This window comes from Neolamprologus brichardi, chromosome 3, assembly GCF_056152115.1.
Source record: "Neolamprologus brichardi isolate AB-2024 chromosome 3, ASM5615211v1, whole genome shotgun sequence".
Classification (NCBI taxonomy): Eukaryota; Metazoa; Chordata; class Actinopteri; order Cichliformes; family Cichlidae; genus Neolamprologus; species Neolamprologus brichardi.
Genome location: NC_142106.1, coordinates 15,931,294 through 15,952,905, shown reverse-complemented (window position 1 = coordinate 15,952,905; position 21,612 = coordinate 15,931,294). Strand labels below are relative to the sequence as shown.

The window sequence follows — 21,612 nt, the reverse complement described above, 5'->3', positions numbered from 1 at the left end:
TGTGGTTATCAGGTATTATAACAAATACGGCTTCATTAACCGGTATAAGTAACCAAAAACTGGTATTAATCTCTCTGGTGCTGTAATTAAAGTGCATGTTTGTTTACCTGCATCAGGTACATCTTCTACTGAAGCAGGAGGGGCTTCATCCTGCACAGGTGTGTCTGGTTCCTCCTCTGACAGAGACTCCACCAGCTCTCCACCGATGTGAACGTCCACCTACCAGGACATCAAAACTCACAGATGTAACGACTCTATAGACCCAATCTTTTTTAATATACTGTGACTTTATTAAAAAACATTTATATTATGTATTTAAATATTAGTAAAACCAGTTACAGTATTACCTTTTATCTTTATATAACTGTACTTGACATAATATCAGTATATACAGTTTTAAAGGTATTTATCTTTATAATCACTTTATATAAAGGTTTTGTAATGTTAAAGTTTTATAACACATCCAGTTTACAGGTTTGTGAAACAGCTTTATATGTATTAACTTTAGTATGTGTTAGGGCTGTGCGATATGACTAAAATCTCATATCCCGATATTAAGACATCTATTGTCCCGATAACGATATAAATCACAAAAATGTAACATTTTCTGTAAATTCTGTGAATCTCGGGCAGCTCGACCTGCGTAAAGTGTTTCCAGCTGCGCGTCATGTAGCTGGAGTCGAGTGTTTTACCCGATGCCGGAAACGATACATTTTTAGACATAAGTTATAACGGCCGCCGTTTTCTTTGCGAGTATTTATTACACGGTGTGCTGCGGGGAAAAGCCTGTTCTAACGTTTGAGTCTAAGGTTTATTTTTTAGCACCTGACGGTAGGGCTGGGTCATATCATACCGTTCACGGTAATACCGGTGTAATTTTGGGCAACGATAGGAAAATGAAATATCGCGATAGAATATGGGTAACGGTAACACGCGCATGCGCAGTGCCTATGTTTACATACACACATGGCGGCGATGCAGAATGAGAAGGGCGAAAGCGGATCGTTAAATGAAACGGATGAACCAGAACTGGTTTGTAAAAATGCTGCAACTTCAGTGGTGTGGAACTGGTTTAGCTTTCGTCCGTCAGATACACAACAGAGTACTATTTTTGGTAGCGCATGCTAGCGGGCCGTCGTTATTACCGTGTTGTTTTGAAAATACGGCACACTTAAAATCAAACCTTTGATTTTCTGAAAATCGGCAGAGCCCCTTATGATCCCGTGTGCCTTATGTTTGAACTCTGGTTGTGTTTACTGACCTCGAAACGATTTTATGTACATGGCGCTCGAAAATCTGTCAAATGTTTTAGTACGACTTTGCTAAGCTACGAACCCGCACTGCTTGATGGATTGTCGGAGCATTACGGCTATCGTAGGCGGAGCCTCGCGGAGTGATACGTACTGTGCTTCAACATAATATTACCGTATTGTGTGTGTATAACCTCTTTTTAAGTTGTGTGGATATTATACATGGTTATGCTGAGGATGTGTCTGCCAATTTCCACTGGAAATGCCTTTTGGTTAAACTGTCAGCGAGGAATTTGCACTGTTACATTTTTATATAACTTTAATGCACATAAAAAACAGCTGCTTGTTCAAGTGAAAATACATTGATGGGGTTTTTTTGCACTAATAAAGTTGAGGAGTCGTAAAGTATTTTGTCTAGTGTCAATTATATCGTCAGTTACATCGTTATCGCAAATTTTCAAATGTATATCATGATAAATATTTTTGGTCATATCGCCCTGCCCTACCTGACGGCTCTTTTTTGCTTCTCATCCGTAAACACTCCGCATCTTTCACGTGATTCCGTTTATTTTGAAAAGTCTCAACAGGATCTTGAGCTTTATTGTGAACGGTTTATGTGGAACAAGCGGACACGCGGTGGTTTTACCGTCGTTGTTGCTAACGACAACGCATAAAAAACAAGCGCTTGTCCGTCAGTAGTGTGGTTATATTAAATATAAGAGAAAGAGAGAACTTTAAGAAATTAATATAGCCACCACAGTGACCATCAAAACCATGAAAAAATATTGCTGTAAACAGTTTGTTTTGCGACACCACAAAACAAACAATAGCGCAAAATGAATCGATAGACGTTTTTATCTCGTCATCCGATATATATCGTTATATCGAACAACCCTAGTATGTGTATCTTTTATATAAAGTCTTTACATTCTTCATTTTTTATATTCGACAGACTAAACCTCAACATTATTTCCAGATAACGAGGCTTCTCTTTTAGCTTTAAGTCATCAAGTTACTTCTTAAAATAACATCATCCTTTTATTTTTATAATCACACTCACCTTCAGCTGAGATTTGGGATGCAAGAAGAAAAATGGCTTTAGGACAGGAGACCTGGAGGCCACAAAAATGAAATAAACAACAGGAAACCTCACGTGACAGAGGTGGTGTATGGGGACCGTGTATTTTCTCCACATGTAGGTAAAAAATAAATAAAATAAAAAGCAGAAATTGGAAAAACATTTTTTTAAACTCACACTCTGGGTCGTCCGCCCACGATATTGGTGAGTCCGGGAGCTATGAATGTGAAAAAATGAGAGAAAAAGAAATGAAAAGCTGACAGTTTTAGAGAAAGTTGTAGCAGGTGCAGCGCCTCCTTCCTGTCCTAATTCGAGTTCAGCAACACTGACAGTGTGAATCATCAGCCTCCCGGGAGTCACACAAAGTTCACACTGAACTGGACCTGCCACCATAAACAAAAACATCTTCTGCTTCATGAGGTCACGACCCTCCTTATCTGCAGGCGGGAGACTCCCGCTTCACAGTGGAAGGCACATCCGTGGACCACTCACAGCACAGAGCTCAGCTGTGTGAGTCCAGCTAATGTAATAACACACGCATTACAACATTAAACAAGCACATGAAGCATGACGGTTTAAGGGAATGTGGTTCACATGCTCAGAATATTAACGATTCAGATTCAGCACACTTACATGGTTGTTATTATCAAGGTTATTATCGTTAACGAAAACTAACGAAATAACGAAAACTAGAAGTGAAAAAACATTTTCGTTAATGGAAATAAAAATAAAAACAAAAAAAGGAAAACTAACTAAAACTGGAATGAGTGTTCACAAAACTAACTAAAATTAACTGAATTTATAGCAAAAATGTGTTTAGTTTTCATTGATGTGTGCGTGTCATACAAGAGTCAAGGGTGAAAATGAAGTTTAGTTTCCAGATTTTTTTCTTGCTGTGTCTCATTATGCCAGCAGGTGGCAGTACGTTAGTCGAGTCGTCTGTGTTGCTGCTCCGTCCACGCGCAGAATCATGTCAGGAAAAGTCGGGAGAAAGCGCCAGAGTCCAATTTGGGATTACTTTGAATATGACTGTGTTTTGGATAAAGCAAGTGTCTTGTAGTGGAAACAGACAAATTATGAGGGACATTTCTAAAGGGAAAAAAATCCCACAAACCTTAAAGTGCACTTGAAAAGCTCACACAAGAAGGCTAACCTAGCTTACCTTGAGAAGGTAAGGGAGCACACTCAACCCTCATCCCCAGAAAACAGAAGCTAACCCCAGGCAAGGCAGCGTGATGCATCCCGAGACAACAGGACGGGGATATCTACACAACTGTGTGAGTCAATTACCTTCAAAAAGTTTATCAATTCACTTGAACCAAAATTACGAACACCCGGTGCTGCGAGAGTTAATAGTCTCATTGGGACCAAGATATACATTTTATAGTTGCCTGGTATCAATGGTTGTTCATCTGCGTTTATTTATTTATTTAAAGAACCCATAGGTGGGAATGTGAGTTGTCTGTCTCTGCGTGTTAGCCCTGCGACAGACAGGCGACCTGTCCAGGGTGCAGTATGGTAGCTGGAATAGCAACATACCCAAGGATAAGCAGAAGAGAATGACTCGGGGAATTACGGGGCGACCGTGGCTCAGCGTATCTGTAACCGGAAGGTCGCCGGTTCAATCCCCGGGCTCTCTGTCCTGGTCGTTGTGTCCTTGGGCAAGACACTTTACCCTACTGCCTACTGGTGTTGGCCAGAGGGGCCGATGGTGCGAAATGGCAGCCTCGCTTCTGTCAGTCTGCCCCAGGGCAGCTGTGGCTACAACTGTAGCTGCCTCCACCAGTGTGTGAATGAATAGTGGCATTGTAAAGCGCTTTGGGGGCCTTGAAAAGCGCTGTATAAATCCAATCCATTATTATTAATGACTGATATGATGAAACTGGGATTTTGTTACACTTAATTATTGCAAACACAACTAAAACTATAACTGAAACTAATCAAAACTAAACTGAAACTAAGGATTTTCAAAAAAATAAAAACTAAACTAAACTAGCAAACAATTGGTAAAAACTAATTAAAACTGATATAAAATTGAAAATTGAAGTCAAAACTAAATAAAAATAAAAACTAATGTTAAATTGCAAAACTATTAAAACCCTGGTTATTATTGATAAGTGGATGCACTCTGACATATCTACATAATTCATTTGTTCAATTCTGTTTAACAGCCTGTTTCTCACCTCATGTTTTTGCTCCATGTGTTCTCTTAGGATCATTTATCACTTCAAATATTTTTCAGATAAACCCTTCTGACCGTGCCAACATGAAATCCTGGACTTTCCTCTGATTTATGGGTGGATTTATGCTTTTCTTTGACTCAGTTTTGGACTGTTTTTAACTTTCTTTTCATAACATGAGAATTCAATACCTGGTGTATTTCCTACTTGTTGTGACTCATTTATAATGTCATATGAACCCTCGCCTTCAAAATAAAGTGCTTTGCTAAAAGGTTTTATTTCAAAGCTGCATAGTTACCATTTCAAGTACTGTTCCTGCTTAGCGAGTAGTTGGTGAGTGTTTGCTCATATGAAAATATGAACAACCGCAGCAATTTCCTGCAGAGCAAAGCAATCACAAGTGAAGCACCTTCTTTGCACCTGCCAGCGAACTCCATTAACCAACTGGTCTGTGTATCGGTTTTACTGGACAACAGTCTGTTGGTTGTCATAGTTTTCAACAAGTCTCACACACGTACACGTCTCATGAGTGATCCCACTCCACTATTCTTCAGCAAACCTCTCAAGCTTGATGATGGCCTTCTGACCGACAGATTTTCAGTGAGATTGAAGGCAGTGGAGGTCAGTCAGAAACGTCCAGTTTGGTCTTCTGGAGTTAAGTCATTTACCAGGAGAAGCAAATGTTTTGGGTCACTGGCGTGTTAGAAGACAGATCAACAACCCACACTTTCAAAATCTTCACATACACTTTTATCTTCGTGGTTCCTTCCAGCTTGACACAATGAAGCATCCTCACGACATCATACTTGTGTCACTGCGCTTCACTGTACTTTGGGTTGCACGCCTCTTCCTTCTTTCTCAAACCATAAGGAGCACCAGGTTAGTCTCATATGACCAGTTCACGCTCTTCCAGCAAGCCTAATGTTTCTCCAGGTTGTCTTTTTTTCTTGGTCTTAACCTCACTGGCCATTCCTGTGCTGAGTTCAAGTGACTGTCATCTTTGAGACCACAGTTCCAGACGTGGTTCTGTGTTCTGGGGTCTTTAGGGGCGACCGTGGATGAGGATGTTCATTTTAAAGCGCATCTGTAACCGGAAGGTCGTCGGTTCGATCCCCAGGTTCTCTGTCTTGGTCGTTGTGTCCTTGGGCAAGACACTTTACCTACCACCTACTGGTGTTGGCCAGAGGGGCCGATGGCGTGATATGGCAGCCTCGCTTCTGTCCGTCTGCCTACAACTGTAGCTTGCCTCCACCAGTGTGTGAATGTGAGAGTGAATGAATAGTGGTATTGTAAAGCACTTTGGGTGCCTTGAAAAGCTCTATATAAATCCAATCCATTATTATTATTTAGACAGTTTTCAGTTTTCTTTTCAGAGTCTTTCAAATCTTTTGCTTCCAACTTCTGCTAAGCTTGTTATGAGCGGTGTAGCTCTCATGCCAGTTCTTGAAAACGTTGTACATCCATCTCCTGCTTTATGAGCATCAACAATTCTTTTTGTCAAGTCTGGATTCATTTCTTTTATTTTAGGTTTTACTAGTGTTTTCAACCCTCAGTTTTAACTAGAGATGGCACGATACCACTTTTTTATGTCCGATACCGATATCATAAATTTGGATATCTGCCGATACCGATATGAATCCGATATAGTTCATCTTATAATCAACAAAACTGTTTTCTTTTATATCTTGCTGCATTTTGTATAAGTTCATATTCAAGTTTAAAAAACAAAACAAAACACTAAAGCTATTCTGTTATACTTGTATGTAAAAAACACTGCACCCAAAATATTTCATGGTTCAGCAACACTGATCAATCTAATAAACTTAAACCTACACCATCCTCCCTATTCTGGTATTTTAAAGAGTACTTAGCAGAAATATTAAGCAACCTAACTAATAGGGTTGCCAACTCCAGCAAAAATAATAAGCAACCACCCCCCACCCTCTGCCTCGTGATGCTTAATCGACGTAATGACGTAATCAACGTTAATTTAATGCATGTGTAAAAAAAAAATGCACAGAAATAAATTATTTTTCAAGAATAATTAAATAGCTTCAACATCTTTCTTCAACAGATTTGCAGACTGCACAGATGGTATCCTCCCAAAGGAAAAAGTACTATAGCTTACTAGGGTATATTAGACTTAACAGTTACTATATACAGTAATGGACTTCTATATATTTTACATCAGATTAAAACTTTGGGTGTAAGATTCAGATAATTATTTATTAAAAACTAGACATTTTAAATGAGAATAAGAAAGAAAAGTATGTCTTTGTGCCCCCTTTTCCCTGTTCATGCCCTATCGGCCCCCCTGGCTAAACTTTGCTAGATCCGCCCCTGCACAGTTACCAGCCGTCAGCTGCTTAGAAAAAGATCCTGGTGTAGAAATAATATTAAATAAATTCTAACAAGAGCTTATCAAGCTTAATAGTGCTGCTGTTGTTCAGCCGCTGGTTTCCTCTTTCTGGTGCAAAGTGGGTCGAAAACAAGCAAGAGAGACGGACGGCAGAAAAGCCGATCAGCTGATCATTGATCAGTTTCACAATTGAAGTAGCAGCAAGAAGAGGGAGGGGCAGAGAGAAGAGGCAGTTGCTCCATATCTCGGTTGTTAAGCTTAATGTGGGAATGCTTTACAAACATTCAGAGTGAACTTACACACTTGCTTTACTTCTCTCTGAGATAACTTCCTCGGAGATGAAATGCTGGATTGGTAGCTAGGCTACAAATACACACAGCCGCTCTATCACGTGACGCACACTGCTGTGACGTGCTACGGTTATGAGCCGAGTTACGCCATGTCACAAGTTTTGTGAGGTGCTTTTTTGATATTTAGTGGATCGGATTACATTTTTTATTTCTCTCGATCTCCCGATCCAGTAATTTAGTTCAGTATCGGACCGATACCGATACGTAATATCGGATTGGTCCATCTCTAATTTTAACTTTATTTAAAAAGCTTGGAGAATTACAAAGTTAAAGCAAAGTCTTTGCACAGCAGTGGCAACAAAAAGTTTGTTTTTTCAGAGCCTTAAAACATAGAAACAGTTTATGCTTTCTAAAGAAAAACAGCATATTTAAAAATGTTATATTGAAAACACTTTCAGAGATTTTCAATAGCTGCACGAGTGGCATCAATTTTAAGCTCCTACATCACATGGTTCTCGAGTTATCGCATCAGGCCTTTACTGCTGAGGGGTAGGATGCATATGGGAGAACTTTGATGAAAGATAATCACGTTGTCCTCATGTAAGCAGCTGCTGCTACATGCTCAGATCAATTAACATAAGTTTCTAACGATACGATCTCTATATTTTTTATGATAAGACGTAATAAGGTCAGTAAGACAAGCAAAGAAGTGTATCCCAGGTTTCTCAGGCCGCACTAACAGCGAGAAAGAATACGGACTGTGTTTGAATTTGTAATTAAATATCAATCGATTTTACTAACAGTGGTAATCTTATCCATTAAACAAGCCTCCAGAGTGGATGCATTATTCACTACTGTATAGACAACTCTGTTCTCCTTCTAATAACCATGAAAAGACACTTATATAAGCAGCTGCTACCACATCCAGATGTCCTCAGATCTCATCGTAAAGGTCTTTGCGTACTATGAACAAGTTTAGAGAGTTTAAAGAGGAGATAACGGGGTTAGTCGTACCCATGCCGGTCCCCGCAGGAGCCACTTCTCTGGAGAAAAGCTCCAGAGCTTTCTTCTGTTTGTGGTGGACGGCCAACCAGATCACAGCCTCCCGGGAGTCCTGAAAAAAGACAGGAAACGTAAATTTAATGATCAATGGAGATAGTCTGAGAGGTGAAAGTGGTGAAAGGAGTCAAAATAAGAGGCATGAAACAGGCTTTACTGCGACCCTTCACCTACTTGTGGTAAAGGAGATGTGAAGGTTGGATGTAGAACAGCGGGTTTGTGTCAAGATGAAGGCGGGTGATAGAAGGGGGCATTTAGAGACTTGACACAAGCTTAGCTGTGACCCTTAACCCTTAGGAAGGGAAAGGATGCAGAGAAACAAAAGAAGGAAAACTAAGATGAAGTAAATCCATTGATCAGTAAACACTAAAAAAAAAAATGAGGGGGGTTGTACCAAAAGAAACAGAGAAGACGTCCAGCAGCTTGTTCAGCTTCTGTTCTTATGTGAGATCTTAACAGAGGCACGCATGTCTGCCGAGTCCACTCTGAGCTATGTACACTACAACTCTGAGGGGTTTCTGTTCTCATCCAGTTTCTACTGCTTTGTATAAAATACAAGGTTCCTGTTTCCTGCAGAGAATCTTCATCTCATTATTTAATTTTATGAAAAACTAAAAGTCAGCTGACAGGGCAGAGCTTTGAATATAAAGCAAGGACACAGCCACACTAAGTGTTTTTACCATGGTGTGATTCACTTAATGCTTCATCGATAAAGTGCTGGGACGGTTGTATGTATGTGCGTGTGTGTTTCGTTTGTCTAACTTATCCTGGGGGGGTTCATCTGTATTTCTACTGTGACTGATGTTTCATGATGTGGTGGATTGAGCAGGCCTTCTTTAACACTGTGTTAAAGAAAAAATGACATATTCTATGTAATTTTTTTTCCTGTTATGTCTTATTAAGTCTATGTTTTATTTATCTAAAACAGTGGTCCCCAACACCCGCGCCCGGTCTGTGAGTCGTTTGGTAGGCCGCGAGAGTTGAGGCTCAGGTGTGAAATTTATGGTTTTCTGGGTTTTTATCAGTTTTTATTGTTATTTTTTATCGTTTCTATCGTTAACTCCATTTCCCTGGGTCTTTTCCTGTATTTTATGAATTAATCTTCTTTTTTTGGTACCAGTACTGGTTTTATTTTGTTGTATCTTAAAGGCCGGGCCGTGAAAATATTGTGGAAGGTAAACTGGTCCGGGGCGCAAAAAAGGTTTGGGACCGCTGATCTAAGATATTATTATTTCATTTTTAAAATATTTTTTAAAAAATGTGTCAAGTTAACATGAGAGTGATGGAGACTGACCCGCTGTTGGAGCCTCAAGTGGACATTCGAGGAACTGCAGCTTTTGGCATTTTTTTAGTCTTACCTTATAGCGAGCATTGGCACCGTATGTGTCTTCAGCTCCAAGGACCTGGATGTTAACCGAGCTGAAATCTTCCAGTCCCAACTGTTTAAACATCTTCTTTGTCCTAACCACACACACACACACACACACACACACACACAGCAGTTAATGTTTAAATCCACACAGTTCAGAGTACACTGAGCTGTGATTCCTGTTCCCACCGTTTGATGATGCTCTCTGCCGTTCTTCTGGCCTTCTTCGCTGCTCTCGGCCCGGTGACCGGACACACGGCGGTCGCCCTGAACCCGTCCATGTAAGTCGCACAAACCTGTAAGGAGGATGGTGAAGGTGACAGGACACAAACTCTAAATTACAGTAGAATATTATTTAAAAAGTTGACCTGTGTGGCACTCGATATTCCACGTTATCGACATATTATATCAAAATAAGGGTCAAATACAGTTTTTTTTTAACCTTGTAGTCATGTGACGGGGCGAAGCCCTGCGCCCCAGTTACTCTGACAGCTCCCCCCTCATCACCTGAAAACACACACAAAAACAACTTCACAACATCAAAATGTCATGTGTTAATAAAACAATGTAATGTAATGTAATTACTTTAATGGTATTACGGTTGATTGGAAAATTGAAGATTTAATTTTTACATATCTAAGAAAAACATACATTTACAAACATTTCTTAATTAAAAATTATTTTTTTGTTTCAGATCGTTCTTGCTTTTATCATTTTAATTTATTGTATTTTTGTTTAAATTATTTATTGCATATTTTTATTTTATTGCATTATATTAAAATTTTATCAATCTTTTAATTTCATGTAATTTAATTTTAGTTTGTTTAATTTTTATTTATTTTTTATTAATCTCATTTAAAAATCTAAATTGTTTATAAAAAAACTTGTAGATTATTAAATTAAATGTAGTTTCATTTTAAATTTGTACATTCTTTCTATTCTAGTTGCTTACTATTATTTCCCATATTTTCACAACTGTTTTACATGCTTTTTTTAAATTAAAAAAAAAAACATTTTAGAATTTCTCTCAGCATAGTCTTAAGATCACGGAGGAGAATTCAGGAGAAAAGCATTTACTCTAGGAGAGCTGGAGAGTGCCATAGGAGGCCCTTAACCCATTCAGGGAACTGGTATCTGCTGCTTTGAGGAACAGAGCAACAAAGTGACTTCCAGAAGGACACTGGTGTGAATGTCTCTGACTAAACAACCAGAAACAAACTTCATGAGTGTTGCCTGAGAACCTGACATCCTTTAGTTTGCCTGATACTCAGTGTCCAACATTGTGGAGCAAGGTTGGCATTTGCCATAGAATACCAGAATTGTCCATCAATGGCCTCCTGTGCTTTCCACAGAGAGCAGGTTCACCCTGAGCACATGTGACAGAAGGGAGAGGCTCTGGAGAAATCATGGAGGTTGCTATGCTGCCTGTAACATCATTCAGGATGACAGGTTTGGTGTTGGGTCATTGATGGCCTGCATGGAGACACACAGACATCTACAGGCTAGGCAACGGCACCCTGAGTGCCATTAGCTATCAGGCTTAAATCCCCGGACCCACTGTCAGACCCTACACTGGCACACTGGTGCACTGAGTCTTGGGTTCCTCCAGACAAAAGTCTCATGTGGCGAGGGTATGCAGGCAGTTCCTGAAGGACGAAGGAACTGCCTGCACAGGGGGGCCATCAAACTACTGAATACCATTTTGAGTTGTTGCAATGAAAAACAACTCTGGCCAAATGGGCTAAGCTGCCACATTATCTTACTTTGATTTCCAAGGTGCCCTTAAATTCAGGCCCCTGTAGTTTGATCATTTTCATCAGATCGTTGATGTGGCATCTCTTCTTTCCTGACACATTTCCCAGTATAGATGTTCCTTATCTCAGTGAGAGTTGATGTGTTTTCAAGGGTTTCCTTTAATGTTTTCCAGTTACTTCGTAGTTTTTTCATGCTTGACCTTTAAGCTGCTTTGTGTTTTATTAAATAGTTCATTGACCTCGCTGAACTTAAATATACAGACAGGAGGGAGACGCTTCTGCCTCTCATCCCCCATCTTTCAACGCCGTCCTTCACCTCCTCATATCTCCCTCTGTACACTGAAAACATCACGCAGCACTTTGTTCACCCCTGTTTGAACCGGACTGCAGACTTACCAGCGGTCAACTCTTCTGACTCCTTCATGTTAGAAAATAAACAGCCAATGAGGGCAGCGGGTCTTCGAGTGGTCAAACGGCTCTCGGGAGTTCAGCCGGAGCTCAATTAGACTGAAATATTTACATTTTTAGCAACAGTGAGAGCCAAAAGTTCATTTCCCCCTCTGAAAGTGGGACACTCTGTGCAGGAGCTGATCCACTTACTGCTACCACACATCTGAACCAAGTATGCATTACAGCAGACTTTCCTCTCAGTTCAGGAATCCCATTCATTGGGATTTTACAGAAATATATGGAATAATTACAGGGAAAAAGAAAGCAGTTTGATAAAATTGGAAACTATAAATTTGATTTCCAATAAATGAAGAAAAAAATATTGAATAAGTTCATATTCATAGATTTTAGTGCTCCCTTTACCGTTTATTTGTTCCAGCGACTGTAAATAAAGTTTTCATGATGCAAATAGGAAGCACAACATTGCATCCAGCTATTTAACCTTACTGACCTCATCTGACACTTCTCTAAAATTCCCATGTCGTATTTGGTATGTCACCACTTCCTCCAAGTGATAAAACAGAAAAACAGAAAAAATAGACAACGGGTTTTCTGTACTTAAACTTTACTTTTAGCGAAATGTGCATTGACACAGAAAACTACAACCAGAGTAACCAGATGGAGTACTCATAACCTCAGCTCAAGCTCTCCTTGTTAATTCGTTTAAAAGCAAAAAAGTTTCTTAATTAAGTTTCTTAATCATGGTCAAAATGTTATACACCTCTCATTAACTATGGTCTCCATCTTGACTGTGATCACCTACATTTTTCTAGTCACGTAAAGCCTCAGATATTGAAGAAATGGGGAAACAAGACGACTTCACGCAGCAGTTTGTTGCTGATAGGTCAATATTTTTTCAAATAACATCCCTCACTTTTTGTGAAATGGGAAAAAGATGCAGCAATTTATCACAACATGTGCAAATACACCTGGAACATGTGCACAATTATAACAAACTTGAAAGTCAATATTTAGAATGACTTGATTTATTCGTCAGCACAACCTGAAATGTCTTAGACAAGCTTTGTTGTAAATTCGTAAGATTGAAATAGTCTCCAGGCTTGTTGAAGACCAATCAGAGCTCTTCTTCTTTGTTGGCTGCCTTTTCTTCAGTTCTCTGTCAAGATGATCCCACACCACTTTAATAATGGTGATGTCCGGGCTCTCTGGAGGCCAACCTATGACTGATAGTGCTCTAATACGGGAAACTTAAGATACTAAAGGGCCAGCCCCATCTCTCAGGTCTGTTTTCTGTTCGTTTTTCTTCAAGTCATTATTTTTAGATACTGTTTATCTATTTTGTCTTCACTTCTCCAGCTTCCTGAATGTTTAAGGACAAACTACACACCAAGCTGAGATGTGCCAAGATTAGACTAGGTAAAAAAAATAAAAAAGACTGAAAAATTAGTTTTTTCTTTATATAACCACATCTATAAGGACCAGGTTCAGTCTCAGCAAGTTGGATGGAGAACTGCTGCTCACAAACACTGACGTAAAAGCATACAAGGAAAGAAAACTCTCACTGAATTGCTTTAATACTGAAGAAGATGTAAAAACATGGAAATTTCCAGGCAAGTTCTGAACTGTATTTTTTTCCCTTAATCTTAGTTGGATTTATGGATGTTTATCTGTGCTGGTATCCACAGAATGTGTCTATGAGATCAGTTATGACTGGGAGAAAAAAGCAGTATGTCAAACAGTCCATGTTTTGGGTGTTTTTATGCATAAAAACAATAAAAATATAAGTTATTTGTTCACAACTAAACTTTCACTGTCTCCTACATCCCAAAACTGAGTTATGTTGAGTTATGTTTTTGAACTTGTGTGAAATATTCAAGATTTTCTTCACATGTACACAGTGTACATGATTCTAGTTAGTTATTCAAGCAGAGGAGTAGGAGTGTAAAAGAAATCCCCCAAATTTGGGCACATCAGTGTTTTCTGTCAAATAAAATCAAAATGGAAAAAATTTAATTACTCAAATCGGGCAAAGCGGAGGTTTTTATCAGAGAAGCAGAGTTCAGTGGGAGTTCAGGCAATGGTTCTGGAGTTCACCCGAAGGTTAGACACTGTAGCACAGCTCGAGATGGGTTCACTCTGGGTTGATTGATATTAAGGAGAATAATTTGCTAATGATGAGCTGACGAACAGTTTATTGGAGGTTCAGCGGAGGGTGTTGGGTTCAATCAAGGGTCGAGTCAAAGCTCCAGATGGGTTTGTTTGAGGAGTTCTTGAGGGTTATGAAAACAGTCAAAAGTTCAGCTGCCGGTCATGTCCTCAACGGTATGTGTGAGGTTGTGTTTGCGTGCAGTACCTGGTACCTCCTGGATCACCACCTGGCTGAAGTCGCAGATGACGTCTGGCAGCAGGTATCGCCGTGGGTCTCCGATCTCGTATACCAGTTGCTCGGCGACAGTGCCGAAGGAAACGAGGCCGCCAGTTTTGGGCGGTTTGGAGAGAACGAAGGAGCCGTCGCTGGAACATTCGACCACCGGGAAACCCATGTTGTCCCTGAGACCCAAATCAAAGGTCAGGCTTTGACTTTCTACTGAAATCGTTTCAGTTTTTAGATTTTCACTTTGTTGTTGCTCTGAATGACAACAGTATGGAAGGTCTTCAGTGTAGAAAAGACATTTTAGGAACTCCTTAAGGTTTCACGCCTCGTCTTGATGTGAAGGTTTTTAAGCATTTATAGTCCATAAGCCGGGAAGAACTTTAAAGACAACACATTTGTTTAATACTATAAAGCAACTGGTTTTTTTTTTTAAGTTTAGATACTTTACAGTTTCTAAACAACAATAACTTAAATTGTTATGGCAAAGGTTGAAAGAAGGTTTGGGCAACTTGCTTTAGTACTTACTAACAGCCTCTTTGGCAGACATCACAGCCTTAATGTTTTTGAATTTTCATGTGTTATTCATCCAGTATGTTCCTACCTCCTTGAGACTTTTGGGGTCTATCTCACTGTGCTCATTTGAGAGATCTGATTTCTGTGTGCTTGAACATTAGCAACCATGGAAATAAACCATGGAAAAACCTCCTGAGGTAGTCCGCTGTGGATTTGGAGGGTTTTCCAGCTTCTGATTTATGACACACTGATGTCTGCTTCAAGGATCTGCTGACCTTTAATTTAATACATTCTTGCCTCTAATGGTGAAATATTTCTTTTGCCGCTGGCTGCAACACAAGCCCAAAGCATGATGGGTTTAAATGCACATCACTGCTAATTGTGGCTTAAAAGTTCTGTTTTACCTTCAATCAGTTTAATTCTATTTATATAGAACAACAGTTCCCACAGGAGCTTTATATGTTTGGGTAAAGACCCCACAATAATGCAGAGAAAAACCCAACAATCCAATGACCCCCTACGAGCAAACACTTGGAGACAGCAGGAAGGAAAAACTCCCTTCCATAGTGAGGATAATTTGATTTAATGATTTATACAGACAGAACAGTTAAGAGTCATTTTCCCCTTAAGCTCTTCCACTGACATTGCACAAATTTAGTCTGTGATCAATGTTGGAGTCTAAAAGGAGCTCAAGGCTACTAACTGTTAAGATTAACAACCTGCAGCCATGACAAGCTAATAAAAAATTAAGCTGCTTTTTTTTTAACTGTAAGCTGAAAACAACAAACTAAACTTAATTTAAATGTCAAGAAAAATATTTGATCTTTAACTTCATAGCTTTTGAATATCTACCCATTTCCGATTGTTCACATTAAGTGAGAGAGTGGACCAGTGACCAGTGAATAAGGTTCATTACAAACTGAGAAGCAGAAAGGCCTAACTCAGGGGTGTCAAACATAGGGCCCCGGGACCAGAATCGGCCCCACAAAGACTCAGATCTGGTCCACCACACGACTATAAAATATATGAAGGAGGGCATACTTTTTGGGGGTTTTAACTGTATTTTTAACCCTTTAAAACCGGTTGGAGCGGGCACGTTCCATTTTGCGTAACTATTTTTAAATCTGTGGAACTGGAAACACGTAATAATTAGTAGTAGTAATAATAATAATAATAATAATAATAAGTGCAATAATTTTTTTTGCGTATGAAACTGGAGGAGTTGTACTTACATCTTATGCCATCAGCTTGTCCTAGGTCACGGTTTCCTTCCACATATAGCTTTGCAAAAATTGCATAAAAAGCACTTGCAGCAACAAAAACATAATATTCCAGAAACACGCTTTGCCGATCCGATCAGCTGTTCATAACACTTCCTACGTTGGAACAGACGTCAGCGCAAACTATTGCATGTCCGCCATTACCTGCCCGCAACCGGAAGTGATGTCATTTTCGCTGAAAATGTAGTTTTATACCTTCAGGGCCATATAAGCCTATACTGGTTTTTTAAAAGTCATGTTTGACTTTATGCTTTTCTGGGATGCTTAGAACTCAAATTGCACTGCTGGAAATAGTTTATTTTGATGCAAATTTGCATCATAATATTTATTTTTGTTTTTTCTGCAGTATATAAAATTGGTGAATCTCAAAAATAAAACTATAAAGACACTCAAAATAAATTTTCTGTTGTTGGAAACTTTTTTATGCAACTTTTTTGTATTTACAGTTTGGAGGGATAAGCCTCTTAAATGTCTCTAACCAGCAATATATGTAAAAAAAAACAAAAACCCAAAAACCCCAAAAATGATTTTCAATTTTATTGTAGTTTATTGCAATTTATGTAGTTATTATGGACTTAATGCATACATATTATTACAATTTGGGCTATAACGGTTGTATTGATGTATAGCAACTTGAAATGCTCCCAAAAATGTCACTACAGCATGTAAACATATGAAGATAAGCTCTGGCAGTCTTGGTTCTGTGGTAGGTCTTAAAGGGTTAAAGGTTTCACAGGGTATTCTGCTGGTCATACTACATCAGTGCAGTGGATAAACAAAATAAATATTCCTGCTTTTCACTGTCTACAATAGAAGCCCATGAATCAACAAAACCTTTATTTTTTATAACTGCAGACCACGTGAGCAGTGAGCTACCAGAATTTTTGGTGTAATTTTACACCAAAATTGTAATTGGTGTAATTTGGTGTAATTTATAATGTAGAAAAACTGCTGAAATTCACATTAACATATTAAATGTGTAGTTAAATGTCTCTGACAGATAATTAGGTAATTAGGTACATTACATTACAGATACATTAGGTAATATCATGCTGAAAGTTATCAAAGAGTTGTCAAAGTCAAGCCAGCAAAAAACTTTGTTTGAGTCTACGACTGAAACTGGATCTATTCTGAAACTGTTCTCAAAACTTTCATTCACAGTTTGTACTCAGTCTGAAAAGTAAAAACTTACCGTTTACTCATTTAAACCTTTAAAAGTGAAGAAAATAATTCAAACATTGACTCTCTGACCCCGTGAGCTGTATTCACAGATCTGCTTTGAGAAGTTTGTTGAAAACCATAAAATTCTTACCAATCGGGAACTTTATGCCAGTCTGTGAAGATGCCTCCTGTGCTCTGAGCGCCGCACTCGATCAGGTGACCTGCGAGACTGGAACACAGAAAACAACGACTATATACCAAAATGATCTGAAGTTCAGAGATGGTTTAAACAGTATTTTCATCGCAAGCGAATATCATAAAAAACAATTTCAAGAATCATTTCTTTATCTTCGAACGTTTGTTCAGAATAGAAAATTTAATCACCAAACTTAAATTTTATTCAGTTAAATCCTGATTGTTTTTGCTGTCAACCTTATTTAGCTTTGTTCTAATTTGTGTTGTGTTTGTAACCCATATTATTAAATATATAAAATAATATTTTAGTTTTAATGCATTAAATTGTAATTGAATTTATTTATAGGTTTTTGAAACATTATTTTACATTTTTGTAGTTTTTTCAGTATTTTTTGGAACAAGTGTAACTTTCTTCTTGCTTTTAAATATTTAAATATTTTACAGCCTTTTAAAACATCATTTATCTTTCTTACTTTTTAAAAAAATATTTGATTTTCACTTTTTAAAAATACAGTTTGGACTTCCTCAAATGTTATTGTTATATTTTATATTAATTAATAATAATAAAATATAATCGTATTAACTGCATTATAAAAAAATTATAACATTACTTAAATTGTATTTACTTGCAAAAGCTTAATTGTAATTTACTCAGCTTCACTGTTTGTGGCTTTTAACAGTTTGGAGTCTTAATTTAAATTTTTGTTTTATTGCAACTTTTTGGTATTTTATTTGTTAACTTTAATCTTAATTCACAATAAACATAGTGTCACAAATACCACTGTCTGTGCGTGTGTGTCCATGCATGTCTGTGTGTGTGCGTGTCTGTGCATGTCTAAGTGTGTTTCTCTGTGTGTGTGTGTGTGTGTGTGTGTGTACCTTCCAGCTGCCAGCAGGTCGTAGTCGTTTCTCTCCCATCCAAACTGCAGCAGATAAGAGACACACACAGACATCACGTCTCTGGCGTCGACTCAAGCAAACACACGAACAGATTGTTGGTAGAAGGTAAATAAATAAGTGTGTTTGAATCAAGTCTGCCTCAAGTGGCCACTAACGGAACTGCAGCTGTTTCCACGCCTGCTTGTTCCTGACCCTCGCTGTGGCTCTCATGATGTCCAAAAGGGAAAGAAAAAACAAAAATGTGCAGCAGGATGACAAAGTGTGATCCCTTCTTGGAGAAATGCTGGAAGAATTCCAATAAATGTTAGAAATTAAAAACCTACAGCGTGCATGAGCGGCCCCAGGGCCACGGCGCTGTCCACACAGCGTCCCGTCACTACGATGTCCGCTCCGAGGTCAAGGCAGCGGCGGATAGGGTCGGCCCTGGAAACGGAGACATGGCAGAGGTTTTCAGCAGCTGTTTGGGCTGCAGCTGAAATCTGTAACACGAAGCAGGGCGTCCGTACCCGAGGTAGGCATTCATGCTGTGCAGCGTTTTAGGCAGCTGCTGTCTGCCACTGCCGTCCGGCATCTTTACGTCAGACAGGCTGCTCCTCTGAGAGAAGAGAAGAAGAAAGGAGAGGATTAAACGTTTAATCAATCACACTAAATAGGGAGTGAGGATGTTAGAGGTGCATTACATGAGGCATGAGGTCATCACCGGTCACCACGGCGACCTTGAGTTCAAGGCCGGCCTTCTTGGTTACTTCCTGTATGGCTTCAGCGCAGGCCAGAGGGTTCACGCCACCCGCATTACTGACCACGCGGATACCTGATGAGAGAGGAGGTTGTCGTTCATCACGAGATCAACTGTTGCTATGGAAACACACTTCCCGCTGTGCTGTTTACTCACCTTTCCTGTGGATGTCATTGATGAACGGAGCCAGAGCAACCTGGACAAAGTCTGGAGTGTAACCGAGGTTCTGCAAGAGCAAGAGTCAGATGTTAATGCAGAGGTGGGGAGAGAGGTGAAGCAGCGCTGCTCCCTGCAGGCACGGAGCTGCAACAGCAGGCAGAAAACCCTCCTACAAACCCCGTTTCTCCTCTTAGGAGCTGGGGTGGGCGACTCCAGGCTTCGAGGGCCGGTGTCCTGCAGGTTTTAGATATCACCCTGCGTCAACACACCTGAATCAGTTGACTGGTTCATTACCAGGCCTCTGGAGACCGCTTGATGGATTATGGCTACTGTAGTCAGAAGCCTTGCAGAATAAACTCCGCTTCACATCCCAAAGTCAAACAAACACTGTTTGACTTTTTAACTGAGAGTTAAAAACTGTCTAAATTCTTTCATCTTTAATAAAATGATCAGTGTTGCTGCTCTACCAGGTGTAACAATCAACTTTAACATCCAGGCATCAATGAAAACAGAATGTATTAAACTTAAGGGAGTTAGAAGTTAGCAGGAAGTTAGCTCGCTAGTTTCCACCTAAGCATGATATACCATGTTCTGACCGAGAGATTTCTGAAAAACGTACAGCTCTGCTATCACTTCCAACATTAAATAAAGACAGAAAACTAAACAGCAGTGACGTTTGCAGGGTTACTGAAGTTGGACTAGCCGGTAAATAATGATGTCCTACGTGATCGCTAGCGACACAGCTATGTTAGCATAATATAAACAGTGAGGCTGGAGGATGAATGCTCACTTTTTTCCACTCAATAAAAGCCAACGTGAAGGTTCCTGATGGTTAGTGAGAAATGCATTCGCATGGCAGGATGCTGTAAACGGACCAAACTTCAGTCCAGAGAACAACTGAGATAATCCCTCCACAATACAGCAGTATCTTTATTTAGATACACAGAAAATGACGGAAAGTCATTAATATACTGCAACAACATGAGAATAAAGCAGCTGCCAGAGAATTCAACATTAATGAATCAATGGTACAGAAGTGGAGGAAGCAAGAAGAATGAGTTGAGTAAAGTTTGACTTTTCTGACTGTTTTGTTTCCTTTAATGCGCCTTATGTCTGAAAACAGACCCGCTCATTGACAGTGCATCTTATAATCCAGTGCGCCTTATGGGCCAAAAAATACGGTAAGTTTATCATTTTACAATAAATCTGTAAACCACACACGTTTTGTTTGGACTCCATAGGTAACTTACCGATTGTGCGTCAGTGGCTATTTTCAATGCGAACTTTTACAAAAATTAAATGTAGAATTTTTAAGCTACAAAAAACTCAAGCAGCTGCATGAATATTTTAATATATTTTAGCACTGTGTGTATATGTTTGTAAAGATGTTCATTTAAATTCTTCTTTGATTTGATTTTATATTTCTGTATCTCTGCAGGTGGTAAAAACAGTCTTGGTTATGGAAATGCAGGAACTCACTGGCATTTTGGTTTTGGCAGCGGTGAGCAGAGACATGGTGATCTCACTGAGGTAGTCAAACACCAGAAAGTCCAGCTTCCCGCTGTAGATCAGCTGAGGCACTGAAAGCACAGGAGAACAGGCTCAGCAGCAGAGCACAAATACTTCGATGACAGCTGCACCGACTCAAACAGCTCACTCTGAGGCTCCTCTAAACCCTACGAAACCAGCTGATGTTTCTGTTTTTTAATACAAACGTCACAGATTCAATTTCCTGCAGTGGTGATTTTCTTTAATACACAGCAGTTTAAGGTAGGAATGTCTTTATTTAGGTAAAAGAAACCCCCAAATCATCTCCCTGCCCCTTAATATGCACCTGTGCTGCTCCTAAGTCAAGTAACGATTTAAAACAGCACTGGGAAGCCCACCAGGATGACAACAATACCCCATCTGAGAGGTAATAAAAAGTATAAAGCTTTAGTATAAAGTATAGTGTAAACGTGCATGCTCTGTGCAGCAATTTGGTGAGGGAAAATGTTAAATGTGCTTAATTATTACATTTTACTTACTTGACAACAAACGAAAGCCAAATAAAGGCACCCATCACCGTCTACGTAAAACCAAAAACTGCAACAATAATAATAATAATAATAATAATAATAATAATAATAAAAACAATAACGTTTTACCCTTTTTTTTTTTTAGCTACATCTACACGGCGTTATCGTGATGGATGGTGACGTGATGGCCTACCTGAGGTGGCCGTGTCCCCCCAGAACCCGGATGCACAGCCGATCCGGACCGGCTCCCTGCGGCTGTAGATCGCGTAGCCCCGGGTTCTGGGTCTGTTTCGGTGCTCTGGGTCGGATGACAGCGCAGCTGAGGAGCGCAGGCGCAAAAAGTTTCCGCTAACACTGAAACTGACGCTCCCTTTTGCGCCTCTGCCACAAGAGAGCCGCCTGAAGGGCGCAGGCGCGGCTCGGAGTAACTGCGGAAAGTTGGACATCGTGAAAAAAATTATTTATGGAGCTAAAGTGCGAGAAAACTGAGAAATCCACTCAGACGAGTTCAAGGTGCACCGGTACA

At 39.5% G+C, this 21,612-nt stretch overlaps 1 protein-coding gene across 1 annotated transcript in view; it reads right to left on the bottom strand.

Annotated features, from left to right (window-relative positions):
- The window catches only part of lratb.1 (lecithin retinol acyltransferase b, tandem duplicate 1), a 36,961-nt gene extending 15,349 nt beyond the window's left edge, over nt 1-21,612 (bottom strand). The window contains exons 1-16 of the mRNA XM_087832638.1: nt 21,280-21,612; nt 20,548-20,648; nt 19,066-19,135; nt 18,854-18,984; nt 18,680-18,768; nt 18,497-18,596; nt 18,153-18,196; nt 17,230-17,307; nt 14,104-14,300; nt 10,028-10,092; nt 9,775-9,881; nt 9,575-9,677; nt 8,172-8,271; nt 2,506-2,545; nt 2,311-2,362; nt 108-219 (exon numbers count right to left, since the gene is read on the bottom strand). Coding sequence (XP_087688764.1) covers nt 108-219; nt 2,311-2,362; nt 2,506-2,545; nt 8,172-8,271; nt 9,575-9,677; nt 9,775-9,881; nt 10,028-10,092; nt 14,104-14,300; nt 17,230-17,307; nt 18,153-18,196; nt 18,497-18,596; nt 18,680-18,768; nt 18,854-18,984; nt 19,066-19,135; nt 20,548-20,648; nt 21,280-21,532 — 1,642 coding nt within the window. The 5' untranslated portion in view covers nt 21,533-21,612. The remainder of the gene's footprint in view (nt 1-107; nt 220-2,310; nt 2,363-2,505; nt 2,546-8,171; nt 8,272-9,574; nt 9,678-9,774; nt 9,882-10,027; nt 10,093-14,103; nt 14,301-17,229; nt 17,308-18,152; nt 18,197-18,496; nt 18,597-18,679; nt 18,769-18,853; nt 18,985-19,065; nt 19,136-20,547; nt 20,649-21,279) is intronic.